We start from the raw sequence: 18,062 nt of genomic DNA on the forward strand, positions 1-18,062 counted from the left end.
TTCTTGCAGATTAATAAGCAACAGTTAGAACTGAACATGGAAAACTGGTTCAAAATTGGGAAAGGAGGACAACAAGGCTGTACATTGTCACCTTGCTTACTTAACTTATATGCAGAGTACATCATGTGAAATGCCAGACTGGAAGAATCATAAGCTAGAACCAAGACTGCTGGGAGAAATACCAACAACCTCAGATGTGCAGATGATCCCAGTCCACTGGCATAAAGTATAGAGGAACTGAGGAGCTTCTTGATAAGGGTGAGAGAGTGGAAACACCGGCTTGGAACTCAATATTAAACAAACTAAACTCATGGCATCTGGTCCCAACACTTCATGGCAAATAGAAGGGGGGAAAGTGAAAGCAGTGACAGATTTTATTTTCTTGGGCTCCAAAATCACCAGTGTGAACGGTGACTGCAGGAGGTACTTGCTCCTTTGAAGGCAAGCTATGACAAACCTAGGCAACATATTAAAAAGCAGAGGCATCACTTTGCTGACAAAGGTCCGTATAGTTAAAGCTATGGTTTTTCCAGCAGTCATGTACAGACATGAGAGTTGGACCATAAAGAACGTTGAGCACTGAAGAATCAATAATCAATGCTTTCAAATTGTGGTGCTAGAGAAGACTCACGGGAGTCCCCTGGACTGCAAGGAAATCAAACCTGTCAATCCTAAAGCAAATCAATTCTCAATATTCATAGGAAGGACTGATGCTGAAGCTCCAATACCTTGGCCACCTGACACAAATGACTCATTGGAAATGACTGATGCTGGGAAAGGTTGAAGGCAAAAGGAGGGGGGGCAGCAGAGAACGAGATGGTTAGATAGTACCACTGACTCAATGGACATGAATCTGAGCAAACTCCAGGAGATAGTGGAGGACAAAGGAGGCTGGCGTGCTGCAGTCCACTGGGTCACAAAGAGCTGGACACAACAACATATATATAATCATATATATATATAAAATATATATATGTGCATATAAACATATATATGTGCGTATATATAAACATACATATATGCTTATGTAACAAATATATTCATTGCTGTTATTTGAATATATATTAAGTTGGTGCAAAAGTAACTGCAGTTGGTGCAAAAAAGCGGGGTTCAAAAGTGCTTGGTTCAAAAATAATTGCGGTTCATTGATGCAAAAGTCAACCACAATTACTTTTGAACCTCAATTACTTTTGCTCCAGCTGCAATTACTTTTGCACCAATCTAATAATTTGATCTGCTAGATCATTTGAGAATAAGAAAAATAAAAATTTTTATTTCACCTTCACTTATTCATACACTAAAGCTCTTCCTTATTTTAGTAACTGCTGGTGACTCAGATGGTAAAGAATCCGCCTGCAAGGAGGGAGACCTGAGTTTGGTCCCTGACTTGGGAAGATCTCCCAAAGGAGGGCACGGCAACCCACTCCAGTATTCGTGCCTGGAGAATCCCTATGGACAAAGAAGTCCACAGGGTCTCAAAGAGTCAGACAAATCTGAGTGACTAAGCACAGCAACAAGTAGCTAACTAATACCATTTTCCTTCTCACAAAGACTTGGTTTATCATTTCTTGAAAATCAAGTCAAATGGCAACAAATTTCCTTGATTTTTGTTTGAGAAAGTTTTTACACCTCCTTCACTTTTAAGGATAATCTGAAAGGGTACAAAATTCTAGGATTTTTTTTTTTTAACTCTCAACACTTGAAATATTTCACTCCACTCTTACCTTGCTTACATTGTTGCCAAAAAGAAGTCTGGTGTAATTCTGATCCTTGCTTCTTTATAATAGGGCAGTTTTTTCCTTCATGTTCTTCCAAGAGTTTAAAAAATATATATTATTGGAGTATAGTTGATTTACAGTATTGTGTTTGTTTCAGGTGTAAAGCAAAGTGAATCAGTTATACAAATGCATATATCCAGTCATTTTTCAATTCTTTTCCCATTTAGGTCTTTACAGAGTATTGAATAGGGTTTCCTGGAGAAGGAAACGGCAACCCACTCCAGCATTCATGCCTGGAAAATCCCACGGACTGAGGAGCCTGATGGGCTACAATCCATGGGGTCGCAAAGAGTCGGACACGACTGAGCAACTTGTGTGTGTGTACTATATGTGTGCTCAGTTGCTCAGTTGTGTCCAACTCTTTGTGACCCCATGGACTGTGACCTGCCAGGCTCCTCTGTCCATGGGATTTCCCAGGCAAGAATGGTGCAGTGGATTGCCATTTTCTTTTTCAGGGGATCTTCCTGACCCAGGGATTGAACCCGCATCTCCTTCGTTGGCAGAGGGATGCTTTACCACTGAGCCAGCAGGGAAGCCCTGTGCTATACAGGAGGTGGTTATTAGTTATCTGTTTTACATATACTAGTGTGTATGTGTCAATCCCACTCGCCCAAATTATCTTTGGCTCCCTGCTTTCCCCACTAGTAAGTTTGTTTTCTACATCTGTGACTCTATTTCTATTTCATAAATCAGTGCACTTGTACCCTTTTCTAAGATTCCACATATAAGAGATATACAGTATTTGTCTTTTTCTGTCTGACTTACTTCACTCAGTATGACAATCTCTAGGTCCATATGTTACTGCAAATGGCATTATTTCGTTCTTTTTCTGAGTAAATTACATTGTATACTGCCTCCAGGCTCCTCTGTCCATAGAATTCTCCAGGCAAGAATACTGGAATGGGCAGTCATTCCGTTCTCCAGGTGATTTTCCTGACCCAGGGATCAAACCTGGGTCTCCCACATCACAGGCAGATTCTTTTACTGTGTGAGCTACCAAGGAAGCCCAGATATGCCCCAAGTCTTCTTTATCCACCCCTCTGTTGTGGACATTTAGGTTGATTCCATGTCCTGGCTATTATAAGTAGTGCTGTGATGAACACTGGGATGCACGTATCTCTTTCAAGATTTTTTTACCTTTGGTTTTGTGAAGTTTGGATATTAAATGCCTAGATGCAGGTTTTTGTTCTTTGTTTTTGGTATTTATCCTGTTCCTAGACCTGTGGTTTAGTGCATATTAATTTGGAAAAATTCTTAGTCATTATTGCTTCAAATATTGCTTCTGATCCTTTCTCTGTTTCTTTTCTTTCTGGTATTCCCATTTCACAAATGTTAAACCTTTTGTCGTTGTTTCCCATTTCTTGAATATTCTGTTTTCTTTTTTTTCAGTTTCGTAAATTTCTTCTGCTGTATCTTTAAGCTAAGGATTCTCTCCTTAGCTGTGTCTAGTAGAGAATTTTTTATCTGTTACCGTGTATTTGATTTCTAGCATTTATGTTCAATTCTTAGAATTTACACCTCTCTGCTTACATTATCCATGGGATCCTTCAAGTTGTCTACCTTTCATTAAAATCCTTAGCATATCATCATAGTATTTAAAAATTCCTGGTCCAGTAATTCCAACATTCCTTCCATATCTCGTTCTGGTCCTGACGTTTGTTTAGTCACCTCAAACTGGCTTGTTTTTGCCTTTCAGTATGTCTAGCAATTTTTCTGTTGAAAGGTAGACAAAGTACTAGGTAAAAGAAACTGCAGCAAATAGTCCTGCAGTAATGGAGTGGTCAGGAGTGCAGGAGTGGAGGCATTCTATGGTCCTATGAGCAGGTCTCAGTGTTCCAGTGAACATGCGCCCCTGGACCATGAACTCCATTAGTACGCCTCAGTGTCTTTCTTCCCTTAGGTTGAACAGGATGCCAGAGGGAGCTGGAGTCGGCTATTACACTTTCCCCAGGTAGCTTAGCTTCTGATCCAGTAGCTTAGGCTCTGGTAAAATAATTTCTCCTGAAGGCTGGCCTTGTTAAGAACAGAATGCTCTGAAATATTTTAAAATGGTTCCTTTGCCCCTCAACCCCACGAGAAGCATGCAGGGATTTTTTCCAATATTCACAGTGAGGACCTGGGATAACTGCTGAAGTTAACGTCACAAAAGTGTGGAAGCCTCCCTATGACTGGGTCCTCCTGGAGTTTTTTTCTTTCCCATATTTGCCTACAGTGAGTTTCCGGCATTAATCAATTACAGTTTAGGTTCCTGTGGTGATTTCCCTTTGTAGGTCTCTGCTCTAGTAAATTGTGATTTTCTGAATCTCCCTGAATATTGCTCCTATTTTAGGTGTAGCTATTTGTCATGTAACCCCAATTTTCTGATGGATCCAGAAAACTGGGATTACATGACAAATAGAAAAGTTGTTGACTTTTCAGTCTGTTCAGTTTTTAACTTTTTAGGACAAAGTGGTGACTTTTATTAGTAACTCCTTACATGTCAGGCAGAAACTGAAAGTTTTCCTTTGATGTAATTTTTTTCTTGTTTTATTTTTCCTTTTATGTATTCCTATATTTTCATTTCTTTCTTCAACTCCTTGCAATTTGGTCCTCGTTTCTGACATGAATTTGTCATTTCCTTGAATTTCTTTTTTGAGTTCTGTCAATTCTCATTTTACATCGTCTTACTGCCTTACCATCTCTCCTCAGAGTTCCACTATTTCTGCACTGTGAATATATTGCATAATTAAGTTACAAAATTAATGCTGAAAAGTGCTGCACTTTTTCTCCATCTTGTAGTAGAAATGTCTTGCTATGTTTTCTTCTGCTGACAAACTCTGATTTTCTTTTTTATTTTTTCTAATATCATGTAAATAATTGATCTTTTTCTTAAATTTGAAACAGGTGTATTTTTCTGGATCAAATATTAATAGGAAGATTCTCTAGAAGAGGAAGATGGTGAGAGTGGCTTTCATTTGAAAGGCATGTTCTTCTTTTTAGGTGAGGAACAGTTTACATAATAAATGATGACTTTTGGTGGCCAGCTTTCCTTTGACTCTCATCTTTTTTGTTTCAGAAGGCACCTACCATTGATGCTTCCCTCCTTCCTACACATTAGCAGTGTCACCAGGAATGCGGCTTCTGCTTTCTAAGTTAATCCTCTTTTTCAGAATAGTGCTTTGTTAGAAAGTCTATAAAGCCTATGTTCCCCATATAACCAGATACCTTTCTTCTCTGCTTTGTCTAGCATTACCTGCCCACCCTTCACATAGATGTGCCCTCTAAGCTTCCCCTCAGGGTCTGTCTCACTCCTGCTGGGAATAATCACTTGTGGGGAGTCATAGGACAGATTTTGCCACCCCTGGATCCTTTGTCTTTCTTCCCCTGCTCTACCAATGCTCTTTCCATAGTCATTCTGGATGCTATTTGTTTTTAACCCTGTATTATTTGTGTATATTCTCTATCTCATGTTTTGCTAAAGAGAGAAATTTTGAATGGTTCAATTATTCTTCTTATATTGTACAGTTTTAGGAGACAAGACAGGGAGGTATGGGTCTAAGTGGATTCCATACTGCTACATGAACCCCAAAGCCCTAAATATTATTTGAAATCATTCAAGCCAAATACTTCCATGATAACTCTCAGTGATCCCCCAAAATGACAACAATTGGGGATTTTTAAAAAACAATGATTCTTAGAATCATACTCTCTGAATTCCTGATACAACTGTCCTGGAATGGAGTCTCTGTTTATTATAAAGCTCTTCAGATAATTCTGATGCATAGCCAATTTGGGGTCTAACAATAACGGAGTTAAAACAGAAGAAATTCTTTAAGTAAAAGCTTCATGGGGGAAGCCTGTGCTACTAACAACTGATTTTTCCTTTCAAAATAAGTGTATTCTTTGTATTTTACTTCAAGTTAGCCAAAATTATTTAACTTTATATTTAGGATAAATTTCTTTGGCTCTGTAAGAGAACTAGCTCCATGTCTGGGTATAAAAGTTTGAAAAATTCAATTCTATTGTCACTATGTAATATTGTAGTCACAACAGGCAAATAATAAATAAAGCATAACATAAATGAGTACATATATAAACACAAATAAAGAGATCATGGCCATCATATTTGGGTGTCACTTGAAAAACAAGTACCAATTCCTGGCACCTCCAACATTACACTTGTGTCCATACTGTTTACTGATTAAAGTATAAAAATTTAGCAAGAAAAGACTATAAATTTACATGTGAATTGCTATTAACAATAATCATACTGTGTTTCTAATCCCTCAAAACAAGGTCTGTCCAGCAAAACAGACACAGATGTAAAGAACAGACTTTTGAACTCTGTGGGAAAAGCCAAGGGTGGGATGATTTGAGAAAATAGCATTGAAACATGTATATTATCATATGTGAAACAGATTGCCAGTCCAGGTTCGATGTATGAGACAGGGTGCTCAGGGCCGGTGCACTGGGATGACCCAGAGGGATGGGATGGGGAGGGAGGTGGGAGAGGGGTTCAGGATGGGGGACACATGTACACCCATGGCTGATTCATGTGAATGTATGGCAAAAACTACTGCAATATTGTAATTAGCCTCCAATTAAATTAAACAACAACAAAAACAAGGTCTGTCTCATTTCTTTTATATTCCCTAGATAGCTATTATAATGTATGACACCATGGTAAAATAATAAAAAGAATATAAAGATTAGTTAAGGCAAACTGATTTTGAAATTAAAATTTTTGATGTGAAGTGTTACTACTGGTTGCTTAATTATAATTATCAAAATCAAAATCTTTATGTGTACAAATGATTTAAATGAGTACAAACAGAAGGTTAAATCATTGATAACTATTAAGGCCAGAAAAGTCACACAAATTTAGCTTGTCGCAAAGAACAAAGACATAGAAGCAAACAAAGAAAAACAGACCTTAGAGCAAGTCTGTTCTCATTACACATTTAAAAAAATCAGACATATATTAGGTCAGGTAATCAATGTTACAAAAATGACATACTAACTTCATATGACATTTAAACTTCAAGCAGAAAGAATTTCTTTAGAAATAAAACTACAGGCCTGGAAGGAACATGTGGCCCAGAATGGAAGCAGTTGGGGCTCAGGACAGGTAGGCAAGTGTTTAAGAATATTAATGTCCAGGAGACCTTCAAATGGCAGACGAGTAAGATGGGGGATCACCTTTCCCCCAACAAACTCATCAAAAATTCATCTGCATGTGGAACAACTTCTACAGAACAACTTCTGAACACTAGCAGAAGACAGACTTCCAAAAAGATAAGTCAATCTTATCTTTGAGTTAAGATAAGAATGAGATACAGCAAAGGATAAAGATAAAAAAAGAGACAAAGGATTTTGAGATGGGGACCAGCACCCTGTGGAGGGAGTCATGAAGGAGGAAAAGTTCCCACACACTCGGAAACCCCTCATGGGAGGAGTCAGGGGGACCTTTGGACTCTCAGAGGGGAATCCAGCAACAGGTGCTCAGAAGGCAAAACCGAGATAATTCACCACAGAGATCTTGCCAAACTGCCCTTCCCAGTCGAGAAGTGGCCTGAATGCCTCCACAGTGAGTGGAGGGTATCAAGGCTCAGGCTTTGGGGGTCGGACTCCAGGGAGAGGACTGAGGTTGACTACCATGAAGATGAGGAGGTTAGTATGATACAGCTAAGGGAGTTCAGGGAAAAGACTGGGCCTGCCAGAGAGGCAAGAGATCACTGCTGCAGGAACGCTCTAACTCCCCATGCTCATGGAATGCAGGACCCCATCTTCACAAGTGCCAGAGGGAAAAGGAGACAGCAGCGGTCAGTGACTCCAGAAACAGAAAGTCTGGCAGGAGAGCCAGATGCAGAAATAGACGCAACTGCAGTTTGTGATACCAGAGGGGGAAACATGGGATACTAGACTGCTGCCAGGCCAGTGTGGGGGCCAGAGGCGGTGGCCAGGAGGCCACTATGGTCTCAACCCCAGGGTTCCAACTGCCACCAACCTGTGAGTGGGCACAGGTCACTGCCCACACCTTCCTGGAGGCCTGAGCAGCTGGGCTCTGCCTAGGGACCCACAACCTGAGGCCAATTCCCCTGGGGAAGTGCATGACCTTCCTTAGAGTGTGGTAACTTCCTGCAGATCTCAGCCTCAGTGGGCACTCCCCACACACCCCAAATGTGTCTGCTGTACCCCTCCCTGTCCCCAGTCCAACTGAACAAGTGAGCCCTAATAAGCTGCTATTTTTGTCCCCTCATGTCTAGGTGGAAAACAGATATGAGAGGGAGGCCTACAAGCAGAGGCAGGGCCTAAACCAGAGCAGAGAACCAGGGGCCGTGTGAGCAACAGAGAGAAGGGAAAACAGCTCTTACAGCTGCAGGTGCAGCAGATTAAATCCCCACAATCAGCCCAAAGTTGTGGACTTTAGGGGCAACTGTGGACTCTGGGAACAAGTAAAGCAACTACTGAGTAAAGCAAAATCTGAGCCTGAGCTGACATTACACTGCCCACAACAGGTCCAAAGACCTTTCCAGAAATGCTGGAAGACTTTCTGAGTAGGTAGATGGACTACAGCACACTGTGTGAAGAGGAAAATAAGGAATTAGTACAACATTCTTCCAGCTATCACTCTATATATTTTTTCTTTTTCATATTGTTCTAATGATGTTCTTTCTTTATTAAACCTTTAATTGTTATTTTTTATGAACTACTTTTGCCTTTGTTAAAACATCTTATTTTTAAATGAATTCATTAAAACATCTTATTTTTAAGTGAATTCATTCTATTTTTTCCTGTTTTTACAGTACTCTCTAGTTATATTACATTTTTTCCATGTTTTTTACTTTGTATTTGTGCTAGTCTGCTGCTGCTAAGTCGCTTCAGTCGTGTCTGACCCTGTACAGCCCCATAGACGGCAGCCCACCAGGCTCCTCTGTCACTGGGATCTTCCAGACAAGAATACTGGAGTGGATTGCCATTTCCTTCCCCACTGTGCTAGTCTAGTTTTTAGCACTGATTTTCACACTTGGATTTGTTTAATGACTTGATTACTTTCTTCATTTTCGACTCCTGTTTTTCTCTTTTTCTTTTCATTTCTTTTTTCTTGCTCTGTTCTCAATCTAAGTGTGTGAGTTTCTTTGGGTGTTCTTGGCTGTGGTTTAACCATTAGTCTTGGGGTTTTGTGTTCTGTGCTGTGTGGCCTGTGACATTTTGGAGCTGCATTAAGGGGATGGGCCTTAACCCCTGAGATGGGAGACCCGAGTACAGGACTCAGGACCAAGAGACCTTCTAACCATGGAACATTAATCAGCAAGAGCTCTTCCAAAGGTCTCTCAACACTAAGACCAAGCCTTACCCAAAAGCAAGCAATCTTCAATACCAGACACCTCAAGCAAAACCTTCAGCAAAATAGGAACACACACTTGCCCATGATCAGACAGGCTGCCTAAAGCCATAACAAGCCCAGAGAAACCCTAAAACACACTACTGGATATGGCACTACCCTTTGGGGAGACAAAACACAGTTCCACCAACAACAAGAACACGGGCACAGGTCCCCAACACTAGGAAACTTCACAAGTCACTGGTCCAACCCCAGCCATGGGGGGGAACCCTGACAAATGAGAGGAACTACTACCTTCAAGCCTACAAAAAGGCGACCTCAAAAGCAATAAATTAAACAAAATGAAAAGAAAGAGAAACATGAAGCAGATAAAGGAAAATGGTAAAAACCCACAAGACCAAACAAATGAAAAATAGGTAGTCTTCCTGAAAAAGAATTCAGTGCAATGATAGTAAAGATATCCAAAATCTTGGTAACAAAATGGATGCACAGATAAATAGAATGGAACACAGATCTAGAATATATGAAAAATGTTTACCAACGACCTAGAAGAAATAAAGAATAGAAAGCCAACAGTGAACAACACAATAACTGAGATTCAAAATACTCTGGAGGGAACCAACAGCAGAATAACTGAGGCAGAAGAACAGATAAGTGAGCTTGAATATAGCATGGTGGAAATAACTGAAGCAGAATAGGACAAAGGAAAAAAATTAAAGAAATAGCAACACTCCAGAGAACTCTGGGACAATATTTAGTGCACCAATATTCAAATTATAGGCATCCCAGAAGAAGAAGAGAAAAAGAAAGGGTATGAGAAAATATTTCAGAATATTATAGTCAAAAACTTCCCAACATGGGAAAGGAAATAGCTACCCAAGTCCAAGGAGACCAGGGAATCTCATAAAGGATAAACCCAAGGAGAAACACACCAGGACACATACTAGTCAAACTAATGAAAATTAAACACAATGAAAAAAATATTAAAAGCAGCAAGGAAAAAGCAATAAATAACATACAAGGGGATCCCTGTAAGGCTAACAGCTGATCTTTCAACAGAAACTCTACAAGTCAGAGGGAGTAGCAGGATATACTTAAAAGTGATGAAAGGGGAAAAACCTACAACCAACATTACTCTATCCAGCAAGATTCTCATCAGATCCAAAGGAGATATCAAAAGCTTTACAGAAGCAAAAGTGAAGAGAATTCAGTACCACCAAACCAGCTTTAACAAATAGTAAGAGAACTTCTCTAGATAGGAAACACAAGACAAAGAAAAGCCCTACAGAAACAAACCCAAAAGAAAAAAGTAAACGGTAATAGGATCATATATATCAATAATTACCATAAATGTAAATGGATTAAATGCTTCAAACAAAACACACAGATTAGCTGAATGGACACAAAAACAAGACCCTTATATATGCTATTCACAAGATAATAACCTCAGACCTAGAGACACATACAGACTAAAGTGAGGGGCTGGAAAAAGACATTCCATGCAAATTGAAAACAAAAGAAAGTGGGAATAACAACATTCATATCAGATAAAATGGGCTTTAAAATACACACCATTACATGAGACAAGGAAGGACACCATATCATGATCAAAGGTTCAATCCAAGAACAAGATATAACAATTATAAATATATATCCACCCAACATTGAAGCACTGCAATACATAGGCAAAAGCTAACTATCAAAGGGGAAATTGACAGTAACTCAATAATAGTGGGAGGCTTTAACCACTCACACCAATGGACAGACCATCTAGATAGAAACTTAATAAGAAAACACGAGCTTTAAATGATATATTGGACTAGTTGGACCTAATTGATATCCACAGGGCACTTCAACCAAAAAACAGTAGATTTCACTTTTTTCTCACTTTTTTCCTGAACATTCTCCAGGATAGATCACATCTTGGGTCACAAATCAAGCTTTGGTAAATTTTAAAAACTGAAATCATCTCAAGATCTTTTTGACCACAATGCTGTAAAATTAGATGTGAACTACAAAGGGAAAAAAAAACTATAAAAATCACAAACAAATGTAGGCTAAACAAAATGCTTCTGAGTAATGAAGAGGTCACTGAAGAAATCCAAAGAGAAGATCAAAAAATACTTAGAAGCAAATGACAATGAAAACATGACAACTCAAAACCTATGGGAGGCAGTAAAAGCTGTACTAAGAGGGAAGTTTATAGCAATACAATCCTATCTCAAGAAACAAGAGAAAATTCAAATAAACTACTCAACCCTACACCTAAAGCAACTAGAAAAAGAACAAAAAAAACCCCCCAAAGTTAGTAGGAGGAAAGAAATCATGAAGATCGGACCAGAAATAAATGAAAAAGAAATGAAGGTGACAAAAACAACGAGCAATAAAACTAAAAGCTGGTTCTTTAAATGATTAAAAAAATTGACAAACCATTAGCCAAACTCATTAAGAAGAAAAGGGAGAAGACTCAAATCAATAGAATTAGAAATGAAAAAGGAGAAGTTACAACAGGCAGTGAAGAAATTAATCATGGAGATTACTACGAGCAAATATATGGTAATAAAATAAACAACCAGGAAGATATGGACATATTCTTAGAAAAGTATAACCTTCCAAGACTGAAACAGAAGAAATAGAAAATACGAACAGACCAATTACAGACATAGAAATTGAAACTGTAACCAAAAATCTTCCAACAAACAAAAGCTCATGGCCAGATGGCTTCACAGGTGAATTCTACCAAAAATTCAGAGAAGAGCTAACACTTAATCTTGCTCAAACTCTTCTAGAACTCATTCTACAAGGCCACCATCAACCTCATACCAAAACCAGACAAAGCTGCCACAAGAAAAGAAAATTAAAGGCCAATATCATGGACAAATTCGATGTACAAATCCTCAGCAAAATTCTAGAAAACAGAATCCAACAACACATTAAAAGGTTCATATATCATGATCAAGGGGCGTTTATTCCAGGGAGGCAAGGATTCTTCAGTATCACAAATCAATCAATGTGATATACCCTATTAACATATTGTTAGGGAAAAAAAACTGCATGATCATCTCAACAGATTCACAGCAAGCTTTCAACAAAATTCAACACCCATTTATAAAAAAAAAAAAAAAAAAATACTCTCCAGAAAATAGGCATAGATGGAACATACCTCAAAATAATAAAGTCCATATGTGACAAACCTACAGCAAACATTATTCTTAATGGTGAAAAACTGAAAGTTTTAGACGTCTTAGCCGTAGCAATCAGAGGAAAAAAACAAATAAAAGGAATCCAGACTGAAAAAGACATAGGAGAAGTCTCATTGTTTGCAGATGACATGATTCTTTACATAGAAAACCGTAAAGATGTCACAAGAAAATTACTAGAGCTAATCAATGAACATACTAAAGTCACAAGACACAAAATTAATACACTGATATCCCTTGCATTTCTATACACTACCAATGAAAAACCAGAAAGAGAAATTAGGGAAACAATCCCATTCACCATTGAACAAAAAGAATAAAATACCTAGGAATAAACCTACTTAAAGAGACAAAAGACCTGTATGTAAAAAATTGTAAGAAGCTGATGAAAGAAATCAAAGATGACACAAACAGATGCAGAGATATACCATGTTCTTGGATTGGAGAATTAATACTGTGAAAATGACAATACTACGCAGAGCAATTTACAGATCCAATGCAATCCCTATCAAAATATCAATGGTATTTTCACGGAACTAGAACAGAAAATTTCACAATTTGTATGGAAATACAATTCAGTTCAGTTCAGTCGCTCAGTCATGTCCGACTCTTTGCAACCCCATGAACTGCAGCACACCAGGCCTCCCTGACTACCACCAACTCCCAGAGTTTACCCAAACCCATGTCCATCGAGTCAGTGATGTCATCCAACCATCTGATCCTCTGTCATCCCCTTCTCCTCCTGTCCTCAATCCTTCCCAGCATTAGGGTCTTTTCCAATGAGTCAACTCTTCGCATGAGGTGGCCAAAGTATTGCAGTTTCAGCTTCAACATCAGTCCTTCCAATGAACACCCAGGACTGATCTCCTTTAGGATGGACTGATTGGATCTTCTTGCGGTCCAAGGGGCTCTCAAGAGTCTTCTCCAACACCACAGTTGAAAAGCATCAATTACTCTGCATTCAGCTTTCTTCACAGCCCAACTCTCACATCCATACATGACCACTAGAAAAACCATAGCCTTGACTAGACAGACCTTTGTTGGCAAAGTAATGTCTCTGCTTTTGAATATGCTATCCAGGTTGGTCATAACTTTCCTTCCAAGGAGTAAGCGTCTTTTAATTTCATGGCTGCAATCATCATCTGCAGTGATTTTGGAGCCCAGAAAAATAAAGTCTGACACTGTTTCCACCGTTTCCCCATCTATTTCCATGAAGTGATGGGACCAGAAGCCATGATCTTAGTTTTCTGAATGTTGAGTTTTAAGCCAACTTTTTCACTCTCCTCCTTCACTTTCTTCAAGAGGCTTTTTAGTTCCTCTTCACTTTCTGCCATAAGGGTGGTGTTGTCTACATATCTGAGGCTACTGATATTTCTCCCAGCAATCTTGATTCCAGCTTGTGCTTCTTCCAGCTCATTTCTCATGATGTATTCTGCATATTAGTTAAATAAGCAGGGTGACAATATACAGCTTTGATGTACTCCTTTTCCTATTTGGAAGCAGTCTGTTGTTCCATGTCCAGTTCTAACTGTTGCTTCCTGACCTGCATATAGGTTTCTCAAGAGACAGGTGAGATGATCTGGTATTCCCATCTCTTTAAGAATTTTCCACAGTTTATTGTAATCCACATAGTCAAAGGCTTTGGCATAGTCAATAAAGCAGAAATAGATGTTTTTCTGAAACTCTCTTACTTTTTCGATGATCCATTGGATGCTGGCAATTTGATCTCTGGTTCCTCTGCCTTTTCTAAAACCTGCTTGAACATCTGGAAGTTCACAGTCCATGTATTGCTGAAGCCTGGCTTGGAGAATTTTGAGCATTACTTTACTAGCATGTGCTGCTGCTGCTAAGTCACTTCAGTCGTGTCCGACTCTGTGTGACCCCATAGACGGCAGCCCACGAGGCTCCCGCCCCTGGGATTCTCCAGGCAAGAACACTGGAGTGGGTTGCCATTTCCTTCTCCAATGCATGAAAGTGAAAAGCGAAAGTGAAGTCGCTCAGTCATGCCTGACTCTTAGCAACCCCATTGACTGCAGCTCACCAGGCTCCTCTGCCCATAGGATTTTCCAGGCAAGAGTACTGGAGTGGGTCGCCAGGGCCTTCTCCGACTAGCATGTGAGAGGACTGCAATTGTGCGGTAGTCTGAGTATTCTTTGGCATTGCCTTTCTTTGGGATTGGAATGAAAACTGACCTTTTCCAGTCCTGTGGCCACTGCTGAGTTTTCCAAATTTGGTGGCATATTGAGTGCAGCACTTTCACGGCATCATCTTTCAGGATTTGAAATAGCTCAACTGGAATTCCATCACCTCCACTAGCTTTGTTCGCAGTGATGCTTCATAAGGCCCACTTGACTTCACATTTTAGGATGTCTGGCTCTAGCTGAGTGATCACACCATCGTGATTATCTAGGTCATGAAGATCTTTTTTGTACAGTTCTTCTGTGTATTCTTGCCACCTCTTCTTAATATCTTCTCCTTCTGTTAGGTCCATACCATTTCCATCCTTTATCGAACCAATCTTTGCATGAAATGTTCCCTTGGTATCTCTAATTTTCTTGAAGAGATCTCTAGTCTTTCCCATTCTGTTGTTTTCCTCTATTTCTTGCACTGATCGCTGAGGAAGGCTTTTTTATCTCTCCGTGCTATTCTTTGGAACTCTGCTTTCAGATGGGAATATCCTTCCTTTTCTCCTTTGCTTTTTGCTTCTCTTCTTTTCAGAGCTATTGGTAATAAAAGACTCCCAATAGCCAAAGCAATCTTGAGAAAGAATGGAGGTGGAGGAATTAACTTTCCTTACTGTGGGCTTTACTGCAAAGCTATAGTCATCAAGACAGTGTGGTACTTGCACCAAAATAGAAATATAGACCAATGGAGCAGGACAGAGACCCCAGAGATAAACCCATGCACCTATGGGCACCTTGTCTGTGATGACAGAGGCAAGAACATACACTGGAGAAAAGAAAGTCTCTTAAATAAACAGTGCTGGGAAAACTGGACAGCTACATGCAAAAGAATGAAACTAGAACACCTCCTAACATCACACACAAAAATAAACTCAAAATGGATTAAAAACTTAAATAGTAAGGCCAGAAACTATAAAACTCTTAGAGGAAAACATAGGCAATACACTTTTTGATGAGATCAATGTAATGGAAATTTAAAAAAAAAAAAAAACCCACAAAAAAACCCATCATTAAATTTACAAGCTTTCTGCACAGCAAAGGAAACAATAAAGAAGATTAAATGACAATCCTGAGAATGGGAGAAAATAACTGCAAATGAAATAACTGACAAAAGACTAATCTCCAAAATATATAAGCAGCTCACATAGTTCAATATCAGAAAAACAAAGCCCCATCAAAAATTGGGCAGAAGGCCTAAACAGACATTTCTCCAAAGAAGACATCCAGATGGCCAATAAACACATGCTAATCATTGGAGAAATGCAAATCAAAACTACAATGAGGCATCACCTCACACCAGTCAGAACGGCCAACATCCAAGACTGCAGAAACAATAAATGCTGGAGAGGATGTGGAGAGAAGGGAGCCCTCTCGCACTGTTGGTGGGAATGTAAACTGACACAGTTACTATGGAGAACAGAGACTCCTTAATAAACTAGGAAAAAATCTACCACATGAACCAGAAACACCACCACTGGCATATATTTAAGAAAACCGTAATTCAAAAAGACACACGTACCCATGTCCACAGCAGTACTATTTACAACAGCTTAGACAAGGAACCAACTTAGATGTTCATTAACAGAAGAATGGATAAAGAAGATACAGTACATATATACAATAGAATATAATTCAGTCATAAATAAGAATGAATTTGTGTCAGTTTCAGTGAGGTGGATGAATCTAGAGCCTGTTATGCTAGATTTTTTAATAAATTTAAAAAAAATTACAAAGCATTTCATCAATGAAGATAGTTCAAAACTTCTTTTTATAAAGTATAAAACATATCATTTTAAAAGAAAAATAATTCAGATCCAAGTCTTACACATCATAATCCAAAAATAAAATGTATCAATTGCTTATATCCCATAGACTTACCTGTCCAACCAGTATAAGCAGAGCAATCATGTGGATCAGCTGTCTTCAGCCCTTCTTCCATTTGCTGTAGAAGATCTTTAATTTTGGTCTGGATCCGTCTTGTGAAGTTATTAATAATCTGACAACCAAAAGAAGACATAATATTAAATTACAGAAGACTACGATAATGTTCAGAGGAGGCAATGGCACCCCACTCCAGTACTCTTGCCTGGAAAATCCCACGGACAGAGGAGCCTGAAAGCCTGCAGTCCATGGGGTCGCTGAGGGTCGGACATGACTGAACGACTTCATTTTCACTTTTCACTTTCACACATTGGAGAAGGAAATGGCAACCCACTCCAGTGTTCTTGCCTGGAGAATCCCAGGGATGGGGGAGCCTGGTGGGCTGCCGTCTCTGGGGTCGCACAGAGTCGGACACGACTGAAGCAACTTAGGAGCAGCAGCAGCAGGATAATGTTGCAGTGGTTGGGAAAATTCCCTGGAGAAGGGAAAAGGTACCCACCCCAGTATTCTGGCATGGAGAATTCCATGGACTATTTAGTCCATGGGGTTGCAAAGAGTTGGACATGACTGAGCAACTTTCACTTCACTTCAGTCTAACAGTCTAAGTTGTAAAAACAAACAGAAATTATAATACCTGGCCCATTTCAATGATTCATTGGTTGGAGCGAGTCTATCTTGTTTTTATGAGGTTAAGTTTTAAAATGAGAGCGTGCCCTATATGGATTCTAAGTAACAAGTAGGATTACAAAAAATAACCTGCAGAAATCAAAGAAAAAAACAAAACAAAAAAAGAGTATAGAGATGGATCTGACTACACAAACATTTTAATTTAAGTTAAAGAACATAAGATGGCTTAAAAGTCAATGACAAGGGAGGAATATGTACAGTATAAAATATTATAAATAAAAGTAGGCTATGTAACAATATGGAAATACACATAAAATTATCAACATACCTTACAAAAAGAAAAAATCAAATTGCAAGCATATGCAAACATTTTCAATCACTTAGCAATTAATGAATTGAAAATAAATACAAATACTATCAGATTAACAAATAATAAAATATAAAGTTCCAAGGCTGCTAGGCGCTAAGGAAGCAGATATTCTTACTGAGTGCTGGTGATCTTTCTCAAAGGAAATTTATCAGTAATTCTTAAAAATTTTTATTTATTTATTTATTTATTTTACTGGGTCTTTGTCACTGTGCACAGGCTTTCTCTGGTTGTGGCGAGCAGAGCTACTCTCTGGTCGCTGTGCACAGGCTCCTCAGAATGGGCTCTAGGGCCCGGTAGTTGTGGCACGCAGGATTAACTGCCCCACAACATGTGGGATCTTCCCTGACCAGAGATGGAACCCTTGTCCTCTGCACTAGCAAGCAGGTTCTTAATCAATGGATCACCAGGGAAATCCCACATCAATATTCTTAAACATGTAGTTTACAGTGTTGTCCAGATTTTTCTGCCTTTGATGATTTTTAAAAACTCTAGTCACTACATCAATCGCTGAGGTGTAATAGTAATTCTCTTTCTGCCGCCCTTCAGTGTACTTACGGGAGAAGGCAATGGCATCCCACTCCAGTACTCTTGCCTGGAAAATCCCATGGACAGAGGAGCCTGGTAGGCTGCAGTCCATGGGGTCGCTAAGAGTCGGGCACAACTGAGTGACTTCACTTTCACTTTTCATTTTCATGCATT

At 39.2% G+C, this 18,062-nt stretch overlaps 1 protein-coding gene across 2 annotated transcripts in view; it reads right to left on the minus strand.

The window, feature by feature from the left end:
* The window catches only part of LANCL2 (LanC like glutathione S-transferase 2), an 84,204-nt gene that overhangs the window by 41,322 nt on the left and 24,820 nt on the right, over positions 1-18,062 (minus strand). For both annotated transcript variants that reach the window (XM_061395685.1, XM_061395684.1), the window contains exon 2: positions 16,364-16,481. In XM_061395685.1, coding sequence (XP_061251669.1) covers positions 16,364-16,481 — 118 coding nt within the window. The remainder of the gene's footprint in view (positions 1-16,363; positions 16,482-18,062) is intronic.

The sequence above is a fragment of the Bos javanicus genome, chromosome 22 (genome assembly GCF_032452875.1).
Source record: "Bos javanicus breed banteng chromosome 22, ARS-OSU_banteng_1.0, whole genome shotgun sequence".
NCBI classification, from domain to species: domain Eukaryota; kingdom Metazoa; phylum Chordata; class Mammalia; order Artiodactyla; family Bovidae; genus Bos; species Bos javanicus.